At 41.7% G+C, this 26,261-nt stretch overlaps 1 protein-coding gene across 5 annotated transcripts in view; it reads right to left on the reverse strand.

Annotated features, from left to right (window-relative positions):
• Positions 1 to 26,261, reverse strand: part of pde8b (phosphodiesterase 8B) — a 305,815-nt gene that overhangs the window by 11,204 nt on the left and 268,350 nt on the right. For all 5 annotated transcript variants that reach the window (XM_043707150.1, XM_043707141.1, XM_043707159.1 and 2 more), the window contains exons 11-18: positions 25,565 to 25,616; positions 21,332 to 21,409; positions 19,988 to 20,061; positions 15,591 to 15,755; positions 12,702 to 12,747; positions 9,682 to 9,753; positions 5,816 to 5,951; positions 1,206 to 1,404 (exon numbers count right to left, since the gene is read on the reverse strand). In XM_043707150.1, coding sequence (XP_043563085.1) covers positions 1,206 to 1,404; positions 5,816 to 5,951; positions 9,682 to 9,753; positions 12,702 to 12,747; positions 15,591 to 15,755; positions 19,988 to 20,061; positions 21,332 to 21,409; positions 25,565 to 25,616 — 822 coding nt within the window. The remainder of the gene's footprint in view (positions 1 to 1,205; positions 1,405 to 5,815; positions 5,952 to 9,681; positions 9,754 to 12,701; positions 12,748 to 15,590; positions 15,756 to 19,987; positions 20,062 to 21,331; positions 21,410 to 25,564; positions 25,617 to 26,261) is intronic.

Raw genomic sequence — 26,261 nt, forward strand, 5'->3', positions numbered from 1 at the left:
TTACAATATTGGAAAATGTGGGAGGGTGATGGGAAACACCTGAATATTAGGCCTGGGTTCTGACCAGACTGCTGACAGGTGAGTGAAGGGAAAGTAGTGCAATGCGCAATGTGAGCTGTGACTGATTGATTAATGTGAGATAGCCTTTGAAGATGTATTCATTGACCTTGACCAGCAGGATAATGTCAGAGAAGTTCTTGCTGACATGTCCTGGAGACGAGACTCCAGTGTTGACCACCCTTTCCATTTCTCTTCGTCCTTTTGGAAATTTTCAAGAGGGCCTCCAAGCATCCTCCGTGGAAATATGGCATTTCCACTCTTGTAGATCTCTATCACAGCACCACATCTGTGAAAGTAGGAGTGCTCTCATTTTCCTGCTGCTCCAATTAGCCAGCTCCTCATTGCAGCCAATTTCGGTACTGTCAGTCAGAAACAGCTTCTGTTTCTGATTGCCAGGTTACCTTTAAGCCGTCAAAATAGTTGGTACATGTACTAGCTATGCAGAGGCCTCAGTGTTCTGCCAGCCAGCAGTCTTGGGTGATGCCCAACTGAACATTACCATCAGGCAAGTCGGGAGATAGCATGAATTGCCCAAGCTGCCTGCCCTAAGGGGATTGGGCACGGAAAGATCGCAACCAATAACGTGTTTAAAAATGGGAGGAAATCAATTTTTAGCTCACCATTTTTATGATAGAAAATTAATTCTTGCAGACCAGAAGAACAATGTCTCCAACAAACGAAATAGACAATGCATCAAAGGTGTAATTCTGGTTTACATGCAACAATAAAAGGCCTAAGCCTCAGCTTTGTCCCTGTGTTATAAGGTGTTCCTGGCTCCTGTGACTCCTCTCATGCTGTCTATGTCCAGCTAACTGATGCTGTGGCAGTGACTTCTGCACTGGAAGACAAGAATTCTTTTGAATTGGCCCATTATGTTCCAGCCTCTTCCATATCCAATGTCCAGATATATTACTTTGGTGAGTTATTATTGACAAAGTCAAAATAATCAGTAATTGCTGTGTTAAATTACGCTATCCAAAGAAATATAAAATGCAGAAAGTGAAACAAATTTAAACATTGTGACAGAAAATTGTAGAAATTTAGTTAATTTTAGTTAATTTAGTTGATGTTCTACATCTCCACTGCTGCCCATCATAACCAACTGTCGGACTCAGTGTATTTAGAGCAATAAGTCTAAGATTTACCTTGACTCGGTCCTTTCGCAGGAAATATGCTGTGGCATGTAATACATCAGCAGCATGCGTTGAATTGTGGTATGAATTTGATGCATGATAATTGGTCTCTATGAGCTGTAGCCATGATCTTAGAGTCTTTTCTGAACAGTTTAAAAATTCACATACTCCAAACTCTGTTAGGATTTTTAAACCAAGATAAAACAATGGCCTGAAACAAATCAGAAAGGATAATGTTTAAAAAGCAGATTAGGAATTACAGTAAGTTCCCAAACAACATTGTTTCATGGTAGTTTTACATTAACAATGTCTGCTGCAGGCTTCCTTTCTGTGGCTTGCATGTGACATAACCTTTTCCACCGGTGCTTCCAATTTCACCTTCAGTCCCTGCACCCACCCTAACCTTTCTTCTTGGCCTTACGTCCACCCTTTGTTCCCATCTTCATCAATGCGGTCCATTCTTCTATCCCTCCATTCTCTTAGTTCCTGGCTTCTCCTCTTGTGGCAGATGTTTGTCAGGGCAGGTAATCCTGGGACATCAGCTGCAACCTGCATTGACCAACCTCTTTCTCTAGATGGAGCCTGATCAATCTAGAACTACTGTACCAGAGGCATGGTAATTCTTTAAGCATTTCATATTTCTTGTGAATTGTGATTCCTTTATCCCTGGTGGTATATTTCTTATTGCAAATTATTCTGCTAGGACACCAATAAGCTTGGTGCAGTTTGTATATATTTTCTTCCTTGCAAGAAATGTTGAAAGGAATCAAACTGTGATTTTAATATTGATTTCTGTGCAAACCTATGATTCTCAAAGAGTCAATTCATTTTATGTTATGATTTTCAGAAACAGAATCACAACTTTAAATGCGAATTTCCTGAACTGAACAGCATCAAACAAGTCATTTTTCATTGAATACAATTTCTACTTCAACTCTGCAAATGAAGCTAATGCAACAGTGTATTTATTGACAAAAAAAGTCTTGTTGAATTATTTATTTTCAGGATGTTTTCATATTAGCTCTGCGGACATTTTTAATTTGTATGCCTGGTGTTTTCTTTTGATATTTGGAACTGTAATCTGACACACTCTCAAATATCATAACTGCCTTGGTTTTTCTTGATGTTTGATGACAAAATTTGCAAGCAGAGTATTAGCAACTAGCTAAACTGGAAGTTGCCACTTTGTATTTAATTTGTTCATGGGACACGAATGATGCTGGCTAGACCAGCCAATATTGCTCCACCCCACCTTGTTGCCTTTGAGAAGGCAGTAGTGAGCCATCTTTTTGAAACACTGCAGTCCATTTGGTGTCAGTACACCCACAATGATGTTGGGGATGGAGTTCCAGGATTTTAATCCAGTAACAGTGAAGGAATGGTGATATACTTCCAAGTCAGGATGGTGAGTGGCTTGGAGAGGAACTTGAAGGTGGTGGTCTATCTGCTGTCCTTGTCCTTCTAGATGGAAGTGGTCATGGGCTTGAGAGGTGATGTCTGAGGATCTTTGGTGAATTTCTGCAGTGCACCTTGTACGCAGTACACACTGCTGCTACTGAGCATTGGTAGTGGAGGGACTGATGTTTCTGGGAGTGCTGCCAGCTGGAGGGAAGGCAAAGGGAACAGGACTGAGGGGAAACGGGAAGAATGGGAGTGGGGAATGCCCCAGTGGGATAAGAGATTGAGGGGGATGGGATGAGAGAGGAGAGAGGACAGGGAGTGGCAGAGAGGGTGAGGGAATAAGATGGGGATAGAGGTGCTGGGAGGTAAGGGGGGCAGGGTTTGCCATTGCCAGACACTCTGTATCTGATGGAAAATCAGTGGAGTTGAGAGAGGTGCTGAAAATCTTTCTGCCTTGCCCTCTGCATGACCTCCACTGCCCACATTAGCCAACCACCCTAACTACGCTGATCTGAACCCAGGGATTCAGTGAGGATCCTTGGTGAAGTTCGTGCAGTACTATAGGCACTGGTATGATCCTTATGGCATAGTAGAGTTGCCAGCCTCTGATCGATTTTTAGGGACAGAATTTCCTCCACTGGGGTCCTGAGTCGGGACTAAGGCCTGACAATGGAGAGGTAACTTCTGTCAGCCATGCGTCCACATTGAGTTTAACAGTCTCCAAAACAGACTATGCAGCAAACCTCAAAGACGGTGTTTCAATGGAGATTCATCTAATAAGAAAAACACTTACTTTCCCTGCCTACCTAAATCCAGAGATTAAGGTTCAGGTTGGTATAGTTTGTGTTCAGAGACACTCATAAATAAGTGCACATATTAAACCAGCTACAACAGTCCAGGTGCACAGACCAGGGGAACATTCCTGCAACTTGGTATATCATTAGCCTAGGGAGGGGGGTGGGGCTGCTTGATCAAGCATTAAGGGACACAAGGACCTGTTCAGTTCGACAATAAGATCACCAAGACTACTACATAATGATGACTTGATTCCAAATTTCCATCAGCATCTGTTATATCTGACATGCCAAATAAAAGAGACTGGCAAATGTATCTCCTCGGCCCCATATCACAGGAGAATATTTATATGTTGGACTCAAGGTTAATTTAAACTACAACTGTAACGTTGTAATTACTTTTTTCATTGTCTGCTTTTGTAGATTTTCCTGATTTTACAATTGGTACCAATAATTATCGTATCTGACCTGAAAATGAACAGATATGTCAAATATCTGGATGCTCTGAATCTTCTGAGATACTACATTTAGTTGGTGTCTAGATTGACCATTTTACACAGGTCCAGACTTTTATCATGACAGAGACCCTCTCTATCTCGGTGAATTGCTTAAAATCCCTAAGAATTGCCCTCACATGTTTAGCCCTCACATGTGTAATTTCTCATTTTCATGGAGATGGGGTTGTGGATGTCCTGAGCTTTATGCATGCCCAGTTTCCTGAGATATCTGGCCATTAAGATGGTCAGCTACTATCATTTGAATCGGAGTTTGGCATTCCAGTTGTCTGGAACGAAAAGTGCACAGTGCAGATCAGGTCAGAGCAGTTGTGTTTCGGTGAATTTCATTTAGATGGTTAGTCAACTTTGGATGCGGTCCCAGGATACTTTAGGTAGCCTCTAGGGGGAGCTAGATGTTCTTATTGGGGAGAGAGTCTGATACCCTTTGACACATGAATGTGTTTAAAACATACGTAAAACTACTGGAACTGAAAAATATGTCAAAGTTATAGAAGAACTATCCAAAACTGTCAATCTAGAATACAAAGGTTTGTCTTCATAAAACATTAGCTGAAGGAATTTTGATGTTCTGATTTTTTTAAATCAATGACTTTTGAAAAGTAGTGACATAATTAATAGGCACAATCTTACTTTATGCTGTGGGCCTCCTTGGGTTTACCCATTATGTTAAATAGGTGAGGTAGGGGAGGTGGGGAAGGGCAGACAGTGGCAGGGCATGACTTGTCATAAAGTTGCACTAAGTTGTGAGAGAGCTATAAATGTCTCAGGTGATAGATACACAGATGCAGGTCAGCATGGCCCATATAAAGGATCAGGGCAGCGGGAGGGTCATAGGTTGGTATAAGGGAAATGACTTGCAATGTGGGAGAATGTAGAGAGACATCGGTGGCATGGAGACAATGAGGTGGCAGAGAGTTGGCACAGACAGTGTGTGAGGATAGTTTAGGCAAGAGCGAGTGTGAGCGGTGACTGGCTGGGAGGTAACTGATTTATATAATGCCTTTGCCCAAAGACTGGCCTTACTCAGAAGCCAGTTTTCACAACCAGCAATCTCTGTCTGGGGAGTTGCTCTGCCCACCTCTTGAGGAATGCAAATCTGACATTCCAGGACACTTTTTTTTCCCAGGGCCGGGTTTGCAGAGCGAGGAGTGAAAACTGGGCTTGTCGTATCTGGGATGGTCATTTCCAACTTCACAGTCAGTCATTTCTATTTTTGCATTACTTTTCTGCTCTTTATGATGGAAGCAAATTGCATTGGGGTTAAATTAGCAGAAGTTTTGGTTTGTTTCTTACCCTCTCCACTCATGTCTAATTGATCTTTAATTTTAGAAACAAAATCTGCATTTATATTGTGTCTTGCATATCTTTAGAAATTTCCAAAGCATCTTAAAGTCAATTAGTATTTTTGATGTGTAGTCACTGTTGTAATGCAGTGAAATGGCAGTTGATCTGGAGCACAGTTTATTCCAAAGTGAATAAGTGTACATGCATAGATGAGTTACTAGCGACACTGCACTTTCCCATAGAAACCCTCTTACTTTTTAGAAGCATATTTTACTTTATTTTGCAATGATAACTAGAGGAATACAACACACTGAGATCAAGTCCATGCAGATCTTGAATGAAAAGGTAAACCAATTAATTAAATACTTAATTGAACCAAATAGTCCATAATTAAATACAAGAATATTGCTGAAATTAATTTATTGTACTCAGTTTCAGAAAATGAATGAATGAATAAATGAAGGTCAGAAAGAATACTTTGCTATTTCCCTTTAATTACTGCCAAATATTCAATGAAAAGATCAGACAGTATGAGTGTATTTCATGATCAACAGGTAATACAAAGTAAGCCAAAGAATCTCCTGAATTTAGTCATGAAGCAACACAATTCAATACTGGTACCCACCTTTTGTTGGTTCTAGATTCAAGCTCAAAAATATTAAAGTCCCAGCTTTCTTCATCTTCAAGCAAGTCTGCTATGTGAGGTGGCACATCGCTCAGGGCAACTGGCACGGCAATATGGCTGTAATTTTGCTGTAGGTCTGTCAGAATAAAGAAGAGCAACAACAGAGCACAAACCAATATAAAGTGTATTTATGTGAAGCACATTGCATTCGGAAACAGACATTTTTGTAGCAGTCAAGATTAGCGTGGTGCTGGAAAAGCACAGGAGGTCAGGCACCATCCGAGGAGCAGGAAAATCGACATTTCGAGCTGGAGCCCTTCATCAGAAAAGGGATGCTGCCTGACCTCTTGTGCTTTTCCAGCACCACTCTAATCTTGATTCTAATCTCCAGCATCTGCAGTCCTCACTTTTGCCATTTTTGTAGTAGTCCCCCATTCTGAACCATCCATTGGAGACAGGGCAGGTTGGACACTTTACTGGATGCTATTTTTGCAACAGTGCACAGGTGCTAACATAATAATATCAATTTATTGGTATCTATTACTAAGCCAGATTTATTCCTTCGAATGAGGACAACCGTCTTCTTCTTCTTTCCTTATCTCAAGATTTTCAACATCATACATCTCCCCCCTGAGGTCAGACAGGCAGGCTCCATCCAGGGCTCTGTCCTTCTGAAACCAGCTAACATGAATTGTGAGAACAACTCCATTGACACTTCTATTTGGTTTTCACTCACTTTCCATAAAGAGCATCAAGCATCTGTCTATGGAAAATTCCTGAATTAGCTGGAAAGCACAGCTAGCTTTGTCAAACCTCTGTAATAAACACCCTTTCAGTTGTTTTCAATAGACGTTTTAGACCAGTTGTTATTTAGCGGTTGACACTTACACTGTCTAACACCCCTTGGTCACCTGCAGAGACTTATTATTCTACTCTCCACTCACACCATTTGTATGATTGTTTGATCTTTCTGCCCTTGATCTCTCTGCCTATAAATTCTGTATCTGTGTGCTTCTCTCTCACTTCACCTGATGAAGGGGCTACACTCTGAAAGCTTGTGATTTCAAATAAACCTGTTGGACTATAACCTGTTGTTGTGTGATTTCTGTTTGTAGACTAGTGTAAGGAAATACCACTTATTCACACAGAAGTGTAATTTTCAGCTTATATCTGAACCAATTCTTGGGATAGAGTTCAAACCTGGATGAAAATTTTAACATCAGTAAGTTTTTAGAATTATTTCACATCACATGACTGGGTGGGCCAGTCCACCCCTAACTTCCCTTGAGAAGGTTGGGATGAACCATCCTCTTGAACCATGCAGTGTAGCTGCACCCACAGGGTTTTTAGGAAGGGGGTTTCAGGATTTTGTCCTGGTTCTGACTGTCATTTGATATCTTTGTTCACATGGAAAGTTTAAAAGTGATCCAGCAGATCACACAGGAGCTTGCAAACTTTCACTTGCAGGTGTTCTAACTCTACTGCATGTCAATCTGCACTTATTTTATATTGTTTCCAATCCTGTACTTGTGTGATGTAAAAACACACTGACCAGATGGTTCTGCTGCTGCTCCTGTTCCACTAACACCGGCTACTTCTCCAGAGTGTGGCAGAAACCTCATTTAGGTGAGTTTCTGTCACATTTTATTTGCTGTAACATCAACAGCGGGGTGCTTCCAGTCATTGAATCAATACAAAGCCTACATATGAATAGCACATTCATGTTATGCATTCCTGCTTTCAATGCTTACATTGCATAGGCCTAGAAGGTCACATCATTCAAAAAGAAAGCATAGGTATAACCAGGCTGGATGGAGGTTTATATAATGCACAGAATTTTTGACATTTGAAACAAGTTGTAACCTTGAGCATTGCACACAGAATTATTGCAACAGTCAAACAAAGGGCTGGATGGATTCCTTGGTGTAAGATCTTTGTGGCAAATTGGAAATGTACCTCATCTGTTTTTAAAATCCACCTCTCTCAGACACTTATGTGACCGCCTGTCGGAGGAAACACTGGGTGTCCCTGATCTGTTCACCAAAACAATTCTGAGCATACACAGAGAGAGAAGATGAGTTGATTTTGAGGTTGCAGTAGGCCATTCCACTGCAGCTACGTCACAATTGAGCCCATTCCTGTCCTCACCTGCTATTCATTCATGCACCTTTCCAACAGGCCTCACTGAAAATGAATCCTGACCAACTTAAGTTTCCCTGACTTCAGGGACATGGAAGTCAATTGCAACATTTCTACCTTCACCTCAGTCTGCTATTTTAAAACCATCCAAGGAAAACCCCTGGCATATTTGCTGGTGCTGTAGCTCAGCTTCAAATTTAAAAGGGCATTTGCCCCAATTTTCTCTCATATCACCACTTGTCAGTGCTACGTGTGTCTCAGTGTAGTTTTCACGATCAAGTTCTCCATGTACCCTGGTAAAGAGACACCAACCCATGGGGGCCTGGTCTTATTTGAAAACAGTTAAGCAAATCAAACCCCAAACAAACAACATGTTATTCAGCTTCAAAAAACAGTAAACTCAACATCATAAACAGATACAGGAAAACTCCTTGGATCTGCATGACATTCCTTGGAAAGCTGGGTTCCTGCTTCACTTCCTGTGGTGTATTGCTGATGGGATCAGAGCAAGCCCTAAGGAATTATCCAGCCGCAGATATTTGTATTGCAGAGGCAATTGGCCATCATTTAGTGGGTTTTTGGAATCATTTATAAGAGAAGTGATATGGAGAATTCCCAGAATGCCAGCATCCTGCTCATTTATAATCAACAGAAGGACAATCTTCACTGTTTATAGTGGACATGTCTGTCCTCATGTAACAATGAGTTGAAGAAATGTGGCGCTGGAAAAAGCACAGCAGATCAGGCAGATTCCGAGGAGCAACAGAGTCAATATTTTGGGCAGGACCCTTCTTCATGGCTGCCTGAAACGTTGACTCTCTTGCTCCTTGGATGCTGCCTGAGCTCTGTGCTTGTTCCGGCTCCACGCTTTATCAACTCTGACTCGCCAGCATCTGCAGTTCTAGCCTTCTCTTCATGTGATAACTCCCATTTTGTACAGGTGCATTATAAAACCATCTAGGAGAAAGTGAGGACTGCAGATGCTGGAGATCAGAGCTGAAAATGTGTTGCTGGAAAAGCGCAGCATAAAACCATAAAAGGCAAGTTACCAACAATGTTTAAACAAATATAGGGAAGTTCATTTAACAATTAGCACTTCTAATCATTAGAAGTTGCATCTTGAATCCCATCACAGAATTAATTGAATTTAATGAGCACTGGACAGCTGATACTTGAATACCTAATATCGTTTGAAGTCACCTGGACTATTTAAATGGGTGAGTACTTAGTAAACGTTTTGTGCGCTGAGTGTAAGTGGTACTTTTTAACTGAAACCTGGTAGCCACTAAGACTGCCTACTTCCACTTTGTAACAAGATGAGACATTGCTCCTGCCTCAGTTCATCAGCTGTTAAAACTCTCACACATGCCTTTGTTAACTCTGAATTTACCGTGTACTCACTGACCGAAGTTGGTTTTGTTCAAGCTATGTCTTGATTTTAAATTTTGTATAAAATCTACCATCTCCTAATCTGGTTTTGTGTCAATTCCTGCTGTTTAATGTTCCATTTGATGCAACTTTGTCCTCCTTATTAGTCAAGGGCTAAATAAATGAAAGTTATTTCTGTTATGGCAGCTATGGTTGGCTAGTCCTTTTGCTTGACATGTTTAGGTGCAATATTGCCTGTTCAGTTAATAGTACACTGGAATGGAAAAATAAAGGCAACTGCTAGAAATTAACTTAAAAAAAATTGCAAATCTTGTCAGTAAAACATCTTTGTAAGGTACCTGGTTCTTCTTCAATCTGTCCATCCAGAGAAGTCCATAGTGGTACCTCTGACTTCTCAGTTTGACGGTAAGCTATTTAATGCAACAAAAACAGGGGAATGTAATCACATGTACAAGTTGATTGCATTATTCACTGTCATTCATTACCCAGCAACAACCATGTACATTGGCTATCATAGCATAAAAACCTTTGGAAAAGACTGATTTGTGGATCCAGTGATATGACTGAGATGGGAGTAGTGCACCATCTTTCTCCAGGTGCTTTACGTCAGCTCCTGACCTCATTATGGACTTGGTTCAAAGTGGATTAAAATGTTCCATTCCAGAGGTGAGGTGAGAGTGACGGCTCTTGACATCAACACCAAATTTGACTGAGTATGGCTTCAGGATCCCCAGCAAAATTGAAATCCATGGGTATCGGGGGCAAACTCTTCAGTGGTTGGAGTCATACCTGGCACATAGGAAGATGATCGTGGTTGTTGGAGGTCAGTCATCTCAGCTTCCAGGACATCTCTGCAGGAGTTCCTCAGGGTAATCTCCTAGGCTCAACCATCTTCAGCTGCTTCATGAGGTCAGAGATGGGATATTTGCACAATGTTCAGCACCATTTGCAACTCCTCAGTTATCAAAATAGACTGTGTTCAAATGCAACAAGATCTGGACGATAGCCAGACTTGGGGTGACAATTGGTAAGTAATATTTGCACCACACAAATTCCAGGCTATGACCATCTCCAATAAGAGTCAATGTAATCACTGCAAGTCAAGCTTCTTGAGTGTTGTTGGGACTGCACACATCCAGGCAAATGGGGAGTATTCCAATCCACTCCTGACTTGTGTCTTGTAGATGGTGGGCAGGCTTTGAAGAGTCAGGAGGTGAGTTACTTGCCACCGTAATCCTAGTTTCTGACCTGTTCTTATATCCAACATGCTTATGTGGTGACTGCAGTTGAGTTTCTGTTCATTGATAACTCCCAGGATGTTGAAAGTGGAGGATTCACTGGTAACACTATTGAATGTCAAAGGGTGATGGTTAGATTGTCCCTTATTAGTGATGAGCATTGCCTGACATTTGTGTGATGCAAAAGTTACTTGCCACTTTTCAGCCCAAGTCTTGTTAGATATTGTCCAGATCTTGTTACATTTGAACATGGACTGCTTCAGTATCTGAGGAGTCCAGAATGGTGCTGAACATTATGCAATCATCAGCGAACATCCCCACTTCTGACCTTATGATAGAAGGAAGGTGCTGAAGATGTTTGGGCTGAGGACCTCCTGCAGAAATGTCCTGGAAGCTGGGATGACTGACCACCAAGAACCACAACCATCTTCCTACATGTCAGGCATGACTCCAGCCACTGGAAAGTTTGCCCCCTAATACCTATTGATTCCAGTTTTGCTTGATTGTCACCACAGCTACAAACATCCACTCCCTCCATCACTGACACTCAGTAGTAGGCAGCATGTATTATCTCCAAGATGTGCTGCAGAAATTCATCAAAGATCCTTAGAGTGCACCTTCCAAACACATGACCATTTCCATCTAGGAGGACAAGGGCAGTAGATTCATGGGAATACCTTCAAGTTCCCCTCCAAGCCACTCACGATTCTGACTTGGAAATATGTCATCATCTCTTCACTGTTGCTAGGTCAAAATTCCCTCCTTAAAGGCATTGTGGGTAAACATACAACACGTGGACTGCAGCAGTTCAAGAAGGCAATTTATCACCTTCTCAAGGGCAACTAGAGATGGACAATAAATGTTGGCCAGCCAACGATACCCATATCCCATGAATGACCTGGCAGTGTTTGGGTCAGTTAAGGTACAGGAGGGAGTCAGCCTGGCCCCAGAGAGAAGCAGACTTAGGCCTAGTTACAGGGACCCCACTATGTACCTTCATCCAGCTCGAAAAAGAAAACAAATAATCATTGCTCTCTGTTTCCTATCCCATAGCCAATTTTGTATTTATGTTGCCTCAGTCCTTCTTTTTACCTTTAACTATAATTGGCAACTGTTTGAAAGGATACACTTGAAATCTGTCAGCCTTTTGATTAGCCCACAGTTCTTGGAGGCAGACATCCATCTTGACACATTTGATTAACTATATTTAAATTAACCTAGAGAATTCGTTCACTCTGAATCAACCAGGTACTCAGCAACTTTTTCAAAGGAGTTATCAAAGCAATAACTCTAAGCATACAGTAAATGCATTCAATAGAGTTACATTTTTCTCTTTACTTCATTCAAATACAATGGACAATAGGTGCAGCCGTAGGCAATTCGGCCCTTTGAGCCAGCACCACCATTCATTATGATCATGGCTGATCATCTACAATCAGTATCTGTTCCTGTCTTATCCCCATAACCCTTGATTCCACTATCTTTAAAAGCTCTATCCATCTCTTTCTTGAAAGTATCCAGAGACTTGACCTCCACTACCTTCTGGGGCAGAGCATTTCATATACCCACCACTCTCTGGGTGAGGACATTTCTCCTCAACTCTGTTCTAACCGGCCTACCTCTTATTTTTAAACAATCACCTGCAACCCAATTTCCCATACACTTTCTGGAATTCAGTATGTGAGCGTATGTTAAGAATAATGTACAAAATTTGCAATGCAACTTCAAAGGCCCTGCATAAATAGCCAAGCAGTTACTAAAACAGTATACGTAGCACACTGTCATCTGTTCCAGACGTGGAGTGCTCAGTTTCAATGTGAAATGCAGATGGAGCTATAAGTTTGTATAATTTGCAGATTAGGAACTTCACATCTGAGTAACTAACATGATGGGTCACAGCAGATCTCTTGGGGAAGCAAAGGAATGGGCTACCAATTGAAAAAATATATATATATTTCATAAAAATGTTTTAATATATTACAGTGGTGTCATATGCATGGTTAGAAAGTTTGGAAGGAAGGAAGTAACCAAAGATAGGTAATCATATTTCTGCAATTGCTGTCCATTTACATTCCAATATTGTTGGCAAACCATAAAGAGTAAATACAAGTCAGACTTACTTTTAGAGAAAATGTATTCATTGCTGGACAATCTTCTTAACCCATCCTGAAACATCAAATGGACAGTCTTACACTCTGTACCAATAAATTACTCTTAAAGCACAGCATCAAAACACACTCCAATAATTAATACTGTGACGGCCAAATCTTAAAATAATATCAAGTTTAACACAAATTCCATTGAATCATTAGACTGTAGAAGGAGGTCATTCAACCCAGCTGGCTCTCTAAACATTTTAACTTTGTGTTAACCTCTTGCTTTTACCCCAAAACCCCTGCACATTGTTTCCATTTGTATAATCATCCAATGCCTTCTTGAATGCCTTAGCTGAATCTGCGTCCATTAGGTTTAAACAGTTCTTTCCAAACACAGACCAGTTCTTTTCTATCTTTCCAAAGCACTTCAGAACTGTGCCCTCTTATTCTAAATCCATTTATGAAAGGGGCAGTTTCTCCATTTCCACTCCATCAAAATTCCTCTTATTATTGAAAATTTCTATCAACTATACTCTCCAATCCTCTCCAAGTAAAATAATTCAAACTTCTCCAATCTCCCTCATAAGCAAAGCATCTCATTCCTGTCAAACCTTTCTGCATTCTCTCCAACGTATTGACATCCTTGTTATAGTTTGGTGCACAGAACTGTGTACAATACTCCAGTTGAGGTCTAACTAATGTCTCATGCAAGTTAAACATAATCTCCCTGCTCTTGTATACTATGTCCTAATTATGAAGCCTAGAATACTGTACATTTTATGGATAGCCATCTCTACCCATTTTGCCATCTTTAATTACTTCTGTACATACACTTCCAGGTCCCAGCTCTTGTACACCCTTTAAAATAGCAGTCGCTATTTTGTACTTTCTCTTCATTTCCTTTGTACCAAAATGCATTATCTCACACATATTCACATTGAACTTCATCGGCCACCTTTCTGCCCAACGTACCAATGAGTAAACGCAATTTTGAAATTCTATACTGTCCTCCTCACTGTTTACAATTCTGCCAAGTTTTATATCATCCACAAACTTTAAAATTGTCTACTACACATCAAGATCTAGATAATTTCTATATTAAGGTACGGTAAGGGTCCCAATATTGACCCCACTATGTTCTTTCATCCAGCTCGAAAAAGAAAACAAATAATCATTGCTCTCTGTTTCCTATCCCATAGCCAATTTTGTATTTATGTTGCCTCAGTCCTTCTTTTTACCTTTAACTATAATTGGCAACTGTTTGAAAGGATACACTTGAAAGTATTGAAGCATCTCATGTCAAGATTGAAGCCAATGGCATTTGTTCTTATACATGCAGGTTAGGTTTCAGTGGCATCACCCAAAAAGACGAGGGTAGAAGATCCGCAGGAACACCATCACATACAAGGTCCCTCCAAGTTCTCGGACATTGTGGCTTGGAAACATGTCAATGTTCTTTTACAGTTACTGGGTTAAAATGTTAGATCTCTGTCTAACAGCATGGTGGGTGTATCCACACCACATGGCTGCAGCGACTTAGATCAGTTAGGGGTGGCCAATAAATACTAACTACCCTGGTGATGCACAAATCCCATGAAAGGATTTAAGAAGGGGAACAGAAATGGCTTTCCCACCAGGATGAACTTGACGAATTTAAACCATGGCTATGAGAGACTCAGCAAGGTAAGTTTTTAAAATACATCTTAAATTTCCTTTGCCAACAGGTCAAGTGTAAAGAGACCCATCCAGGGCTTGTCCCCACAATCCATTACTTATTTACTAATGGACATCATTCCCATCTGTTTTGCACACTGGGAATTTAATGGTTTTGGCTAGAAATCAAAACCTGCCTGTGGAAATAAGGCCGTGAAAGTTGAAATCTCTCTGGGAATGGCGTGAGCTTGTTAGTTCTCCAAGGTACTTGTAGATAATGATTGATCCCTATCATACAATCAGGATCTGCCTTACAGGGAGTAATAAGCTACATGGAGAGCTCATCAGGCTACAGCTATCCCAGGAAAGCACTTACATTAATGGCCACTTAGCTGTAGTGGCTATCTGTTGGCTGTTTCAAAAGATGAAGTTACCAAATGAAACCACTCAAACTCAACCACAGTCAATAAATCAACCACAAGGTGGTCATTCTCTATAGATGTTGTTACATGTGGCCTGTGTGGGTAATTCTCTGAATCTGTGCTTCTGGAAAGCAAACCTAAGCACATTTCCAATGTATATTTCCTGTAGATGATGTTCTGCATTGAAAATGTGTTGTTGAAAAATTACCTCTCACTTGTAAGGAACCCACAAACACCTGCCCTAACCCAGACAGCCCCCTTCAGTTTCTCCTCTGCTCCTCGTGGAGCTAGGAACTAATGCTTAGGTGCAGTTCACCCAAACGCTGCTTCTTCGTGTGTGAGGCCTGGTGATGTGGAGTGATAAAAACATTCACCTGTGGGTTACCGTAGCTCAGGTTAACCCTAGTCACACTCAACACCCACAAATAAATGATTCGATATGCAGGACTGGCTTTGATTGTCTGAGCAAATCATTCCCTTGTTGAGTCTCGGTTTTCTTGATTTCTTTGGCATCTTCTGGGGATGAGCTGAGGATGTTGTGAAGGATCTAATGTTTCAGCACTATGAGCATGGGAGGCTTGCTGGGCCATTTTTATGCCTGTCATTTTCACCCGTTTTTTTTCAAGACGTTCTTTTCTGACTTATTGAGGTACAAATAAGAATAAGGATTTCTGCGTGATTTTTTTTCTTTCTAATCCAGGGCTAGAGAAGTCAACACTTCATGGTTTTATCAAATGTCATGTTACATCTGATGGCTTGATTCAGAAATGTGTACTCCAATAGTCAGTACAATAATGCAAAAATGTATGAGTCTGAAAGTTGTTCCTTACTAACTCACAGTCATGAGCCCTCCAACAAGATTATTAGTGTGAGGATCATCATCTTTATTGCCAAGCTGAGGTGAGTAGAGCTCAGTTGTTCGCAATATTTCCAGAACTCTGTCCAAGGCCTCAGCAACTGTTACTGGACTGTTCTCTTGGGCTGTGTTAATTATATTGATAACCTTTGAAAATGGAAAAGAAGGAAAAATATTACTTTTTTAAGAAGCCTCTGTTGCATCTAAAATCAATAATGTGGGTGTACATAAAAGCTGTTCTTCTTCGAACCATGGATAAACATTTGCAGAGTATTTTTTACCAACTGATCTTATGTACTCCCAAAAGTCAATGCAATGGTAAAGCTATATATTTCACCAGGGAGCCAATATGTTACCTTAATCGTTTGAACCACTATTCTTTATCATGTCAAGTTACCGGTATTCTGTGGCATTGCTCTGCTGTGTCATCCATGATTGTATCTGCTCAATGAGTGTTGAGGTTTTGGACAGATGACAAAGGATGGATGAAAGGATTTCCTATGGACAGGAAATTAGGTTGTTGAGCAACCTTGACCCATCCATTAACCCAACACCCCCACCGAACCCCAACCCCTCTCGAAACCACCACCACCATTCAGACCCATGCCTCGACTCCAAGAGACAGATCTCCTCATCTCAACATGGAGTTGAGGTGCATTGGATGTGTTTTAAAAATGGTGGGCAGAACACAACTCTGTGAGCTTAACCTCAGAGACTCTGCTGATGACCCTGTGGAGAACAGGCATTGCAGTACATAGTTATTTTAATTTTAAGGGGGACTTTGGAAACAAAACTGAGATGAAGGGCACCTTCATTGCCATGGCATCTATTGTTTTTGGTCATTGGTTTGCCCTTCTCATAGAGTGATAGAGATATACAATAGGAGAAACAGATCCTTTGGTCCAACTCGTCCATATTGACCAGATATCCTAACCTAGTCCTAATTTAGTACCTTTTGCCAGCACTCGGTCCATATCCCTCTAAACCATTCTTATTCATATACTCATCCAGGTGCCTTTTAAATGTTGTAATTGTACCAGTCTCCACCACTTCCTTTGGCAGCTCATTCCATTCATGCACCATCCTCTGCCTGAAAAAGTTGCCCCTTAGGACCCTTTTATATCTTTCCCTCTCACCCTAAACCTATGTCCTCTTGTTCTGGACTTCCCCACCCCGGGAAAAGACCTTGTCTATTTACCTATATATGCTCCTCATGATTATACGAACCCATATAAGGTCACCCCCCTGCCAATGCTCCAGGGAAAACAGCCCCAGCCTATTCAGCCTGTCCCAGTAGCTCAAACCCTCCAATTCTGACAACATCCTTGCAAATCTTTTCTGAACCCTTCCAAGTTTCACAACATCCTTCCAATAGGAGGCAGATCAGAATTGAACACAATATTCCAAAAGTGGCCTAAATAATATTCTGTACGACTGCAACATGACCTCCCAACTTCTGTACTCAATACACTGCCCAATAAAGGAAAGCATACCGAACGCCTTCTTCACTATCCTATCAACCTGTGACTCTACTTTCAAGGAACTATGAACCTGCACTCCAAGGTCTCTTTGTTCAGCAACACTCCCCAGGATCTTACTATTAAGTGTATAAGTTTTGCTCTGATTTGCCTTTCCAAAATGTAGCACCTCACATTTATCTAAATTAAACTCCCTCTGCCACTCCTCAGCCCATTGGCCCATCTGATCAAGATCCCGTTGTACTCCGAGATAACCTTCTTCACTGTCCACTGCACCTATATTCTCACATTGACATCTTAAATAACTTTGGTCTGATTTTTTGAAAATTGGGTGCCCTGTTCTCGGACTAGTTTATCGATGACATGCTAAGTACAAAACACATTAAATTATTAAATGTAAGTTTACACTTAGCTCTAGTCAACATAATATTCATTTGTGCTATTTGAATGATACAATATATGACAATGTGGTTGAGAACTTCAAAGAGATGATTATTAGAATCTATTGGCTGAAACCTACATTTTTTGATGAAATCCAAGTTGCAAGGAGGTTTTCAAAGCTTTTTCATCAAGAGTCCAAGTGAGTCCGCATCAAACGTGTCTTACAAAATGCCTACCACATCCAATGGCATAGCTCACATTTGAATACCATCCCAATTTACCACATGCCCTTTCCGAACAACTTGCCACGAGCAGAATCAGCCCAAACATTGGCATTCCTTACTCCTGCACCACATTTAAAATGCTGCTGTCCACCCAGATGAACACTGGCATTACAAAGCTGCCTTGCTTATTCAAGGAGAGAATCAGAACATGACAGAGAAGGAGAAGATTGGACTATGATTCTTCAACAGGGGCCTGGAGGTTCCAGTGACCAGGGTGGTGCAAATGAGAGGAGTCCGCTTCCTGGAAGACTGGCAGAAAAGGGAGATGGTGCCCAACAGATAAGCCAAAGGGCTGAGGAGTGGTAGATGGAGTTTAATTTAAATGTGAGGTGCTGCATTAGCAGAACTTATACACTTAATGGTAAGGTCCCAGGGAGTGTTGCTGAACAAAGAGATCTTGGAGTGCAAGTTCATAGCTCATTGAAAGTAGAGTCGCAGGTAGATAGGATAGTGAAGAAGGCATTTGGTACGCTTTCCTTTATTGGTCATAGTATTGAGTACAGGAGTTGGGAGGTCATGTTGCAGCTGTAAAGGACATTGGTTAGGCCACTGTTGGAATATTGCATGCAATTCTGGTCTCCTTCCTATCGGAAGGATGTTGTAAAACTTGAAAGGGTTCAGAAAAGTTTTACAAGGATGTTGCCAGGATTGGAGGATTTGAGCTATGGGGAGAGGCTGAATAGGCTGGGGCCGTTTTCCCTGGAGTGTCAGAGGCTGAGGGGTGACCTTATAGAGGTTTATAAAATCATGAGGGGCATGGTGAGGGTAAAATCCCTGGGGTGGGGGATTTCAGAACTAGAGGGCATAGGTTTAGGGTGAGAGGGGAAAGATATAAAAGAGACCTAAGGGGCAACATTTTCATGCAGAGGATAGTGCGTGTGTGGAATGAGCTGCCAGAGGAGGTGGTGGAGGCTAGTACACTTGCAACATTTAAAAGGCATCTGGATGGGTATATGAATAGGAAGGTTTGGAAGGATATGGGCCGGGTGCTGGCAGGTGGGACTAGATGAGGTTGGATATCTGGTTGGCATGGACTGAAGGGTCTGTTTCTATGCTGTACATCTCTATGGCTCTATGACATCTGTGCCCTTACCTCCTTTGAGGGAGTCCTGGCTCTCACAGGAGAAGACTAAAACCACTTCTGCAGGGATGCAGAAACATCCAGTTCTCGCTAAATGATTAAATACCTCTCTGCATACCCCTGCCACCCTCCCATCAACCCCGACTAGCCCTCTCAGTCGCTGCACACCACGTGGAACCACTGGCTTCAATGCCTTCTCTTTCTTTGTTTGGCAGCTTCCACAAGACTCCTGATGCACTCACAGAGGAGTGGCTGGCTGCAGAAGTACTGCCCTCCCAGACTTCTGAGGATGAAAGTACCAAGGCCTCAGGTGAAACATTGGTACGGCTGCCTCCTTTATCTCCACATCAGCACAGATCCAGATATCTCAATGGTAACCACAAGCATCTGGTGAGCACCTCACTGTGACAACTCCACATTTGGCTGAGGAACAAATGTCCTCAGCTGCTGGCACTCGGAAGACCAGGCACCTGCTCAGCTCCAGCCAGGAGATGACCTTACTATTATGTTAACTGTGTTAACAGATGGGATGCTGTGAGCAAGCAGCTAGGTACTAAGTTAGTAAGCACTAAAAGAGCAATCAAGTGCTTCCATCCAAAGTGCACTGTGAGGGGATAGCAGATAGGCCAGGATGTTTGTGTTGGGTTGGCAAATGACAGATGCAAATATCTGCAGAGGATGAATGCATTTGGCTGGTACATGAGATTCGTGCCCTGAGATGTTGTTGGCCAGTGACCAAAATGGAGGTGGTCTGGAGCAAGCAGCGAGCTGAATTCCCCAGGTACAACCTTTGGTTACCTGATGTCTCACATGTTTAATGAGCTTGCTAAGATGGAATATTAACAGGGGACATTGCGGCTTAACAAGGTGTTTAAGAATCAATAATAATCATCGACTGGAATTTTGCTATAGGCTCACAAGAATCCCGCCCTACTGCTTCTGAAAACGATAAAAGATGGAACAAGATGATCGCGACATCAAGATGGGCCTTGTCACATTTGTTGCCCAGTTCCACTGCCCATCTTACCATAGCCCACGTCTCTCAGACCTCTAAGAATTGGTGTACACTGTTCAGACTTACCTGCTAAATTCTAAAGATATACAACAATCCAGCCATATTCACAGAATAGAAATGTTACCTTTATTAAAATTTACCTTGGTGATTGGAGCTTCAATTGTCATGGAATGAATCCTTGCCATTGAGGAATGCCGTCGATTGTACGAACTCCCTGGAGAAATGAATACCAAAGAAAGGGCTTTCAGATGTGTCACACGCTCAAGGTATTCAATGTCTGTTGCAGGCGCTTTGTGCTATAAGGTTATTTGATTATTAGAGAATTTAAATACAGAAATTAATAAAACCAATGAAATAGTCCAAAGCCCTCAAATAACTCAAATCTTCAATATAAATATGAGATCAGCATTCACCAATAAACCTTGTCTTCTGTGAAAATAATTTGCGCCAAATTTTTCATTTTATTCACTCAAGTGAAAATACAACAACACATAATTTGCTGTAACAGGGCATATAACTGTAGCTGTCATTAGATAGCCCTGACTGGCAATGCATAAACTTTATGCCTTGTTACAAGGCAGCTTGCTATAAATGTGACATGGAACATTGCAGTGAGGGAAACAAGACAACAATGTAGACCCTTAAACCATCAGATTGAACTGTTAGAAAATAAACAGCAGACTGAGAAGGAAATGTAAATTAGAATTCAATATCAAATTAGGACCATAAAGACAACAGTAGGAAGCTGGAAGATTAGATTACTTGGGAGTGAAATAAAAAAAATAATATTATACAACTGAAAAATCTCAAATAACAATTAAAATGTAAAGAAATGAGAATCCATGCTTGTTAATTTTTAGTGAATGTGTTTGGCAGAGCATCGCACCTACTATATTGTGAAAACAGTTCTTAAGCATGAAATGACAAGACATTAGATTTCTATGATAAATTTCCATCTATCCCACAAATACACAATCTCAAATCATTCAATGCATTTCAAAGATATGATCACAAAACATAGGTGCAAAAGTAAGTCATTTGACCGATCAAATCTGCTCCAGCTTACAACGAGATCATGGAAGATTTAATAATCTTTTCTTAATGTAATAATCCATTTTCTCGCCTTTTCCCTATAACCCTTGATTTTGTTACTAATTTAAAATCTATTTTAGCCTTGAAAATACTTAAAAGCCTAGCTTTGACGTCCTTCTGTGGTAAAGAATTACACAGATTGATTTCTTATGAGAGAAGAAATTCCTCTTCATCCCTGTCTTAAATAAATAGACACTGAAAGGCCACTTTCACAGCAAAATTACATAACTCAAACTATAATGTTTGGATGTTAGCAGGTGAGTGTGAATCTGCCCACTTTTCACCTGAATTTGTTGAACTTTTCATTTATAAGTAGTGATTAGAGCCATAATTCTCAGTAGCACTTTCAGAGCAAACGTAGCCCAGTAAAAATTGTAAAAATGTGTTCATACCATCACTTTTTCTTGATGTTATTGATCTGACATCAATGGAACCTTTCCGTCTATCTTTATATCTCAACGACTGTGAATCTGTGAAGTAAGAAAATTATGACAGTCATTTGGATTTTCTCTTTCAACCAATAAGCAACTGTCACAATAGATGGGTCTGTAATGGCCCAGGATGAGCATACAGAGGACAATAGATTGGATATGAAATTTGAAGTCACTATATCAATTTACTCAGAGTGAAATGTAATATTTTTAACCCTCAAATGATTGTGCATTGTAGTTGTTTGTGTCCTTTGCTGACAACTGGAGAACTATACAACACTAAATAATAAATAATGTATTTGAAACATATGGGATATGCTTATAATGTGTTTGCAAAGTTCTTAATATTCTCTGAATCCATCTGAAATAATATTTAATTTTTGCTAATATTTGCTGCAAAATGTCTGAACTGCAAGATAGGTTAAAGCTCATTCTGCTTCACTCTTCACTTGCAATGTTCCAACTGGTTACTTTTCACACCGAAAGGGGACTCTCAGTTGGTTAGTCATGAATTGGATGCATCCAAGGTATTCAAATGGACCTTTACAGATCCTGATGCACTGACTCCATGTGAGTTGCTCAGGAAGTTTGAATTTATTAGATTAGATTCCCTCAGTGTGGAAACAGGCCCTTCTGCCCAACAAATCCACACCGACCCTCCAATAAGTAACTCACCCAAACCCATTCCCTTACCCTATAGTTACCCCCGACGAATGCACCAAACACTATGCGCAATTTAACATGGCCAGTTCACCTAACCTACACATCTTTGGATTGTGGGAGGAAACCGGAGCACCTGGAGGAAACCCAAGCAGGCACAGCGAGAATGTGCAAACTCCACACAGACAGTCGCCTGAGGCAGGAATTGAAACCAGGTCCCTGGTGCTGTGAGGCAGCAGTGCTAACCATGCCACCCATAAATTGCCATTATGATGGGAAATTCTCTTACTACCTGGGTCACTCCAAACAAATCGCCTACTCTCACTTTGAATGAGAGAGGTTAGATGGTTTTGACTTAATGGATAATTACCCGCTAGACAGAAAATTCTAACTCCTAGGTTACTATGCAACTGAAAGCCCTGCCCTAACTCTTGGCAACCTGAACTCTATGTCCCTTCACCCCCTGACTGCTCTAACCTGACCTGACTAGCCCCTTAATTCTCCCTTCACCCACCAATTACCCACCTGACACCCTGATGACACACCTGCCTCAAACTAACCACCCCATTACCCTGACTGCTGAAACAACCTGACCAGCACCCGACCTCTGCTGCTCCTAGTCTGATCTTATAAAGGCACCATCCACCTACCCACACGCCGATCCTCCACCCTATCACCTCACCCACTTGCACCTCAGCCACCTGCCATGGTGCCACACTACCCAGCTGAACTTGTTTCACTCACGCTAGCCGTTCAATTGTTCATCCATTCACTAACATTCACACTGGACAATTAAACTTGCCTTATGGCAGTTAATGCTGTAAAAAGTGGGTAAGTCTGGTCTTTCCTCTTACGGCACTCTGATATGCTGCATCATTGGATTTCTGCTTCCAAAGATGCTGGGGTCAGAAGGCTTGGCCAGAAATGCAGAGCAATCTTGGGGTGCAGATTAGTAGGTTTGAAGTAGCAATCTGATCATGATTGTCTCTCTTGGAGGATCCAGGTAATCTTATAGGAACAGGAGTAGACCATTCAGCCTGTTCCACGTTTGGAGGGAATCATGGACTATCTGTAATTTAACTCCATACCCCTGCCTTTGCCTCATATCTCTGATATAGCTCTTGATACCAAAGCCTAACGTATTGACCTTACAGTAGTTGCTGTTTGTGAAAGGAAGTTCCAAGCTTCTACATTCTTTTGTGTCTTGAAGTGTTGCATAGTTTCACACTGAAGGTCTGTCTCTGTTTCTTACTCATGGCTATGATAGATTTGGCTTACTTGATAGAAAAGTGTTATTATTTTAACCAATGGAGCTTTTCATTGTTGTATTTAATCTGAACACGTGGGTTAAACTGATTATGTCTCTTCTCTCTGTCCGGATCGGCTGCTGAAGAACTTGTTGTCCTTGGGGTCTTTTTTCTTTAACAATCAGATGAACACAGATGACTTCTGCAAATCAGGATATATCAGTAGGCAACATCCTGCACTTGTCCATGAATTTTAATCGATGGAAATATTACTGCGCAACTAATTAATTTACAGTGGTGCTGGAAAAGCACAGAAGGTCAGGCAACATCCGAGGAGCAGGAAAATCGACGTTTTGGGCATACGCCCTTCATTAGGAATGAAGGCAGGGAGCCTCTGGGGTGGAGAGATAAATGGAAGGGGGATGGGGCTGGGGAGGAGGTAGCAAAGAGTATAGTAGTGGATGGGGGTGGGGCTGAAGGTGTTAGGTTGGAGAGGAGGGTGGAGTGGATAGGTGGGAAGGAAGATTGGCAGGTAGCACAGGTCATGAGGATGGTGCTGAACTGGAAGGTTGGAACTGGAGTCAGGTGGAGGGAGGGGAAATGAGGAAACTGGTGAAGTCCACATTGATGCCCTGGGGTTGAAGTGTTCCAAGGCAGAAGATGAGACATTCTTCGTCCAGGCAAAGGGTGGTGAGGAAGTGGCGGTGGAGGAGGCCCAGGACCTGCATGTCCTTGGCAGAATGGGAGGGGGAGTTGAAATGTTCGCCCACGGGACAGTGGGGTTGATTGGTGTGGGTGTCCTGGAGATTTTCTCTAAAGCTCTCTGCAAGAGGGCGTCCAGTCTCCCCAGTGTAGAGGAGACTGCATTGGGAGCAACAGATACAATAAATGACATTGGTGGATGTGCAGGTGAAACTTTGATGGAAAGCTCCTTTGGGGCCTTGGATGGAGTTGAGGGGGGGGAGGGGTGGCGCTTGAGGGTGGAGGTGCGGGATGTGGATGAGATGTGTTGGAGGGCATCTTCAACCACGTAGGAAGGGAAATTGCGGTCTTTAAAGAAGGAGGCCATCTGGTGTGTTCTGGTGGAACTGGTCCTCCTGGGAGCAGATACAGCGGAGGCGGAGGAATTGGGAATATGGGATAGCATTTGTGCAGAAGGTAGCATAGGAAGAGGTGTAATTCAGGTAGCTGTGGGAGTTAGTGAGTTTGTAAAAAATGTCAGTGTTAAGTTGGTCATCATTGATGGAAATGGAGAGGTCCAGAAAGGGGAAGGAGGTGTCAGAAATGGTCCAGGTAAATTTAAGGTCAGGGTGCAACGTGTTGGTGAAGATGATGAACTGCTCAACCTCCTCACGGGAGCACGAGGTGGCACTGATTCAGTCATCAATGTAGCGGAGGAAGAGGTGGGGAGTGGTGCCAGTGTAACTACGGAAGATGGACTGTTCTATGTAGCCAACAAAGACTCAGGCATAGCTGAGGCCCATACGTGTGCCCATGGCTACCCCTTTCATCTGGAGGAAGTGGGAGGATTCGAAGGAGAAATTGTTAAGGGTGAGGACCAGTTCAGCCAATCAAATGAGAGTGTCAGTGGAAGGGTACTGTTGGGGATGTTGGGTGAGGAAGAAAAGGAGGGCTTGGAGGCCCTGATCCTGGCGGATGGAGGTGTAGAGGGATTGGATGTCCAATTTTGCAGAATTAATTTTGCAGATAAGTTAACTTTGAGTAAAATATCAATCTCTTCTGGAATTCTTTCTTTGAAACCCTAAGGTGTTGCATGGGTCCTTAAATAAGGAGAATCATTCATGTTTAAATTGATAACTTCAATCAATTTAGATCAGCTCTCCAAAGTCTCACCCCTATCTGTCAGAAATCCAATGCCAGACGGAATGTAGTGTCATGTCCCGACCCTGGGGCCAAAGATTGGACCCTGCCCCTTTCTCTACTGTAACCCCTGGGACTGGACCACACCAACTCTCCTCATCCCCAGTGGGGTCAGGGTCCCAGTAGCATCTTCCTAACCCAACTAAGAAGCCAAGGCTGGTCTGACATCCAGTTGGAAAATCTATATGGTGAAACCTTGCACACAATGAAAGTATAGGACATCACTATCTGTCTCCACAACAAAACTATGAGCCCTGAAGTCAAAAAGTATGGTGCTGAAAAAGCAGGTCAGGCAGCATCGGAGAAGCAGGAGAGTCGATGTTCGGGCATAAGCCCTTCATCAGGAATCCTGAAGTGACCAGATACCAACACCAAGAAAAACAAAGAAAGGTTTGATTTGTCTCACCTGATTGAGAATTTTCTTCCATATATTTGTCTTCACTGTGCATATTGTAAATCTAATAGGTTAAATAAATGAAATAAATTAATACCACAAATATGATTGAGTTTTAAGACTTATAAACAGTGTATTATCTAAAACAAAGCTCATCCCACCTTCAGACTATTTTGATATATTCTAAGGACAAGTTAATAATTTGTCGACAATGTTTAAAATGCCAACTGTAAGACACTAAGCTAGGTTCAGGTATGAGTCGTACACCGGCAAGGAGAGAGTTACACAAATCAATAAACAAGTCATTAACGATTAAATGAAATTCCTCTGATATCTATTTTAACAGTTAAGAAAGTGACTGAAGGAATTTCATTAAGTGTTCCTATCCTAGTACAGGGAGAGGCACAGCTGAGCTACTAAATGAATATTTTGTATCAGTGCCCACCAAGGAATAGGATTCAAATCTATGGCAAATGTATGTGAAGTCCTTCAAGCCCAATGTGATTTATCTTTCTAGTCCAGCTAGAAGATTCTTCAAAAAAGGAAATCAGGCAATCTGAGAGGAGACATGAAAGGATACTGGCTGGCAAAAGAATGGGAAATCCTAGGCTGATTTATATTAAGAGTACAAGGATAACTATGAAGGAGTAGGGCCCATTAAGGACCACAGCAGTAATATATATGTAGAACCAGAGGATACAGGTAGGGT

The sequence above is a fragment of the Chiloscyllium plagiosum genome, chromosome 2 (genome assembly GCF_004010195.1).
Source record: "Chiloscyllium plagiosum isolate BGI_BamShark_2017 chromosome 2, ASM401019v2, whole genome shotgun sequence".
NCBI classification, from domain to species: Eukaryota; Metazoa; Chordata; class Chondrichthyes; order Orectolobiformes; family Hemiscylliidae; genus Chiloscyllium; species Chiloscyllium plagiosum.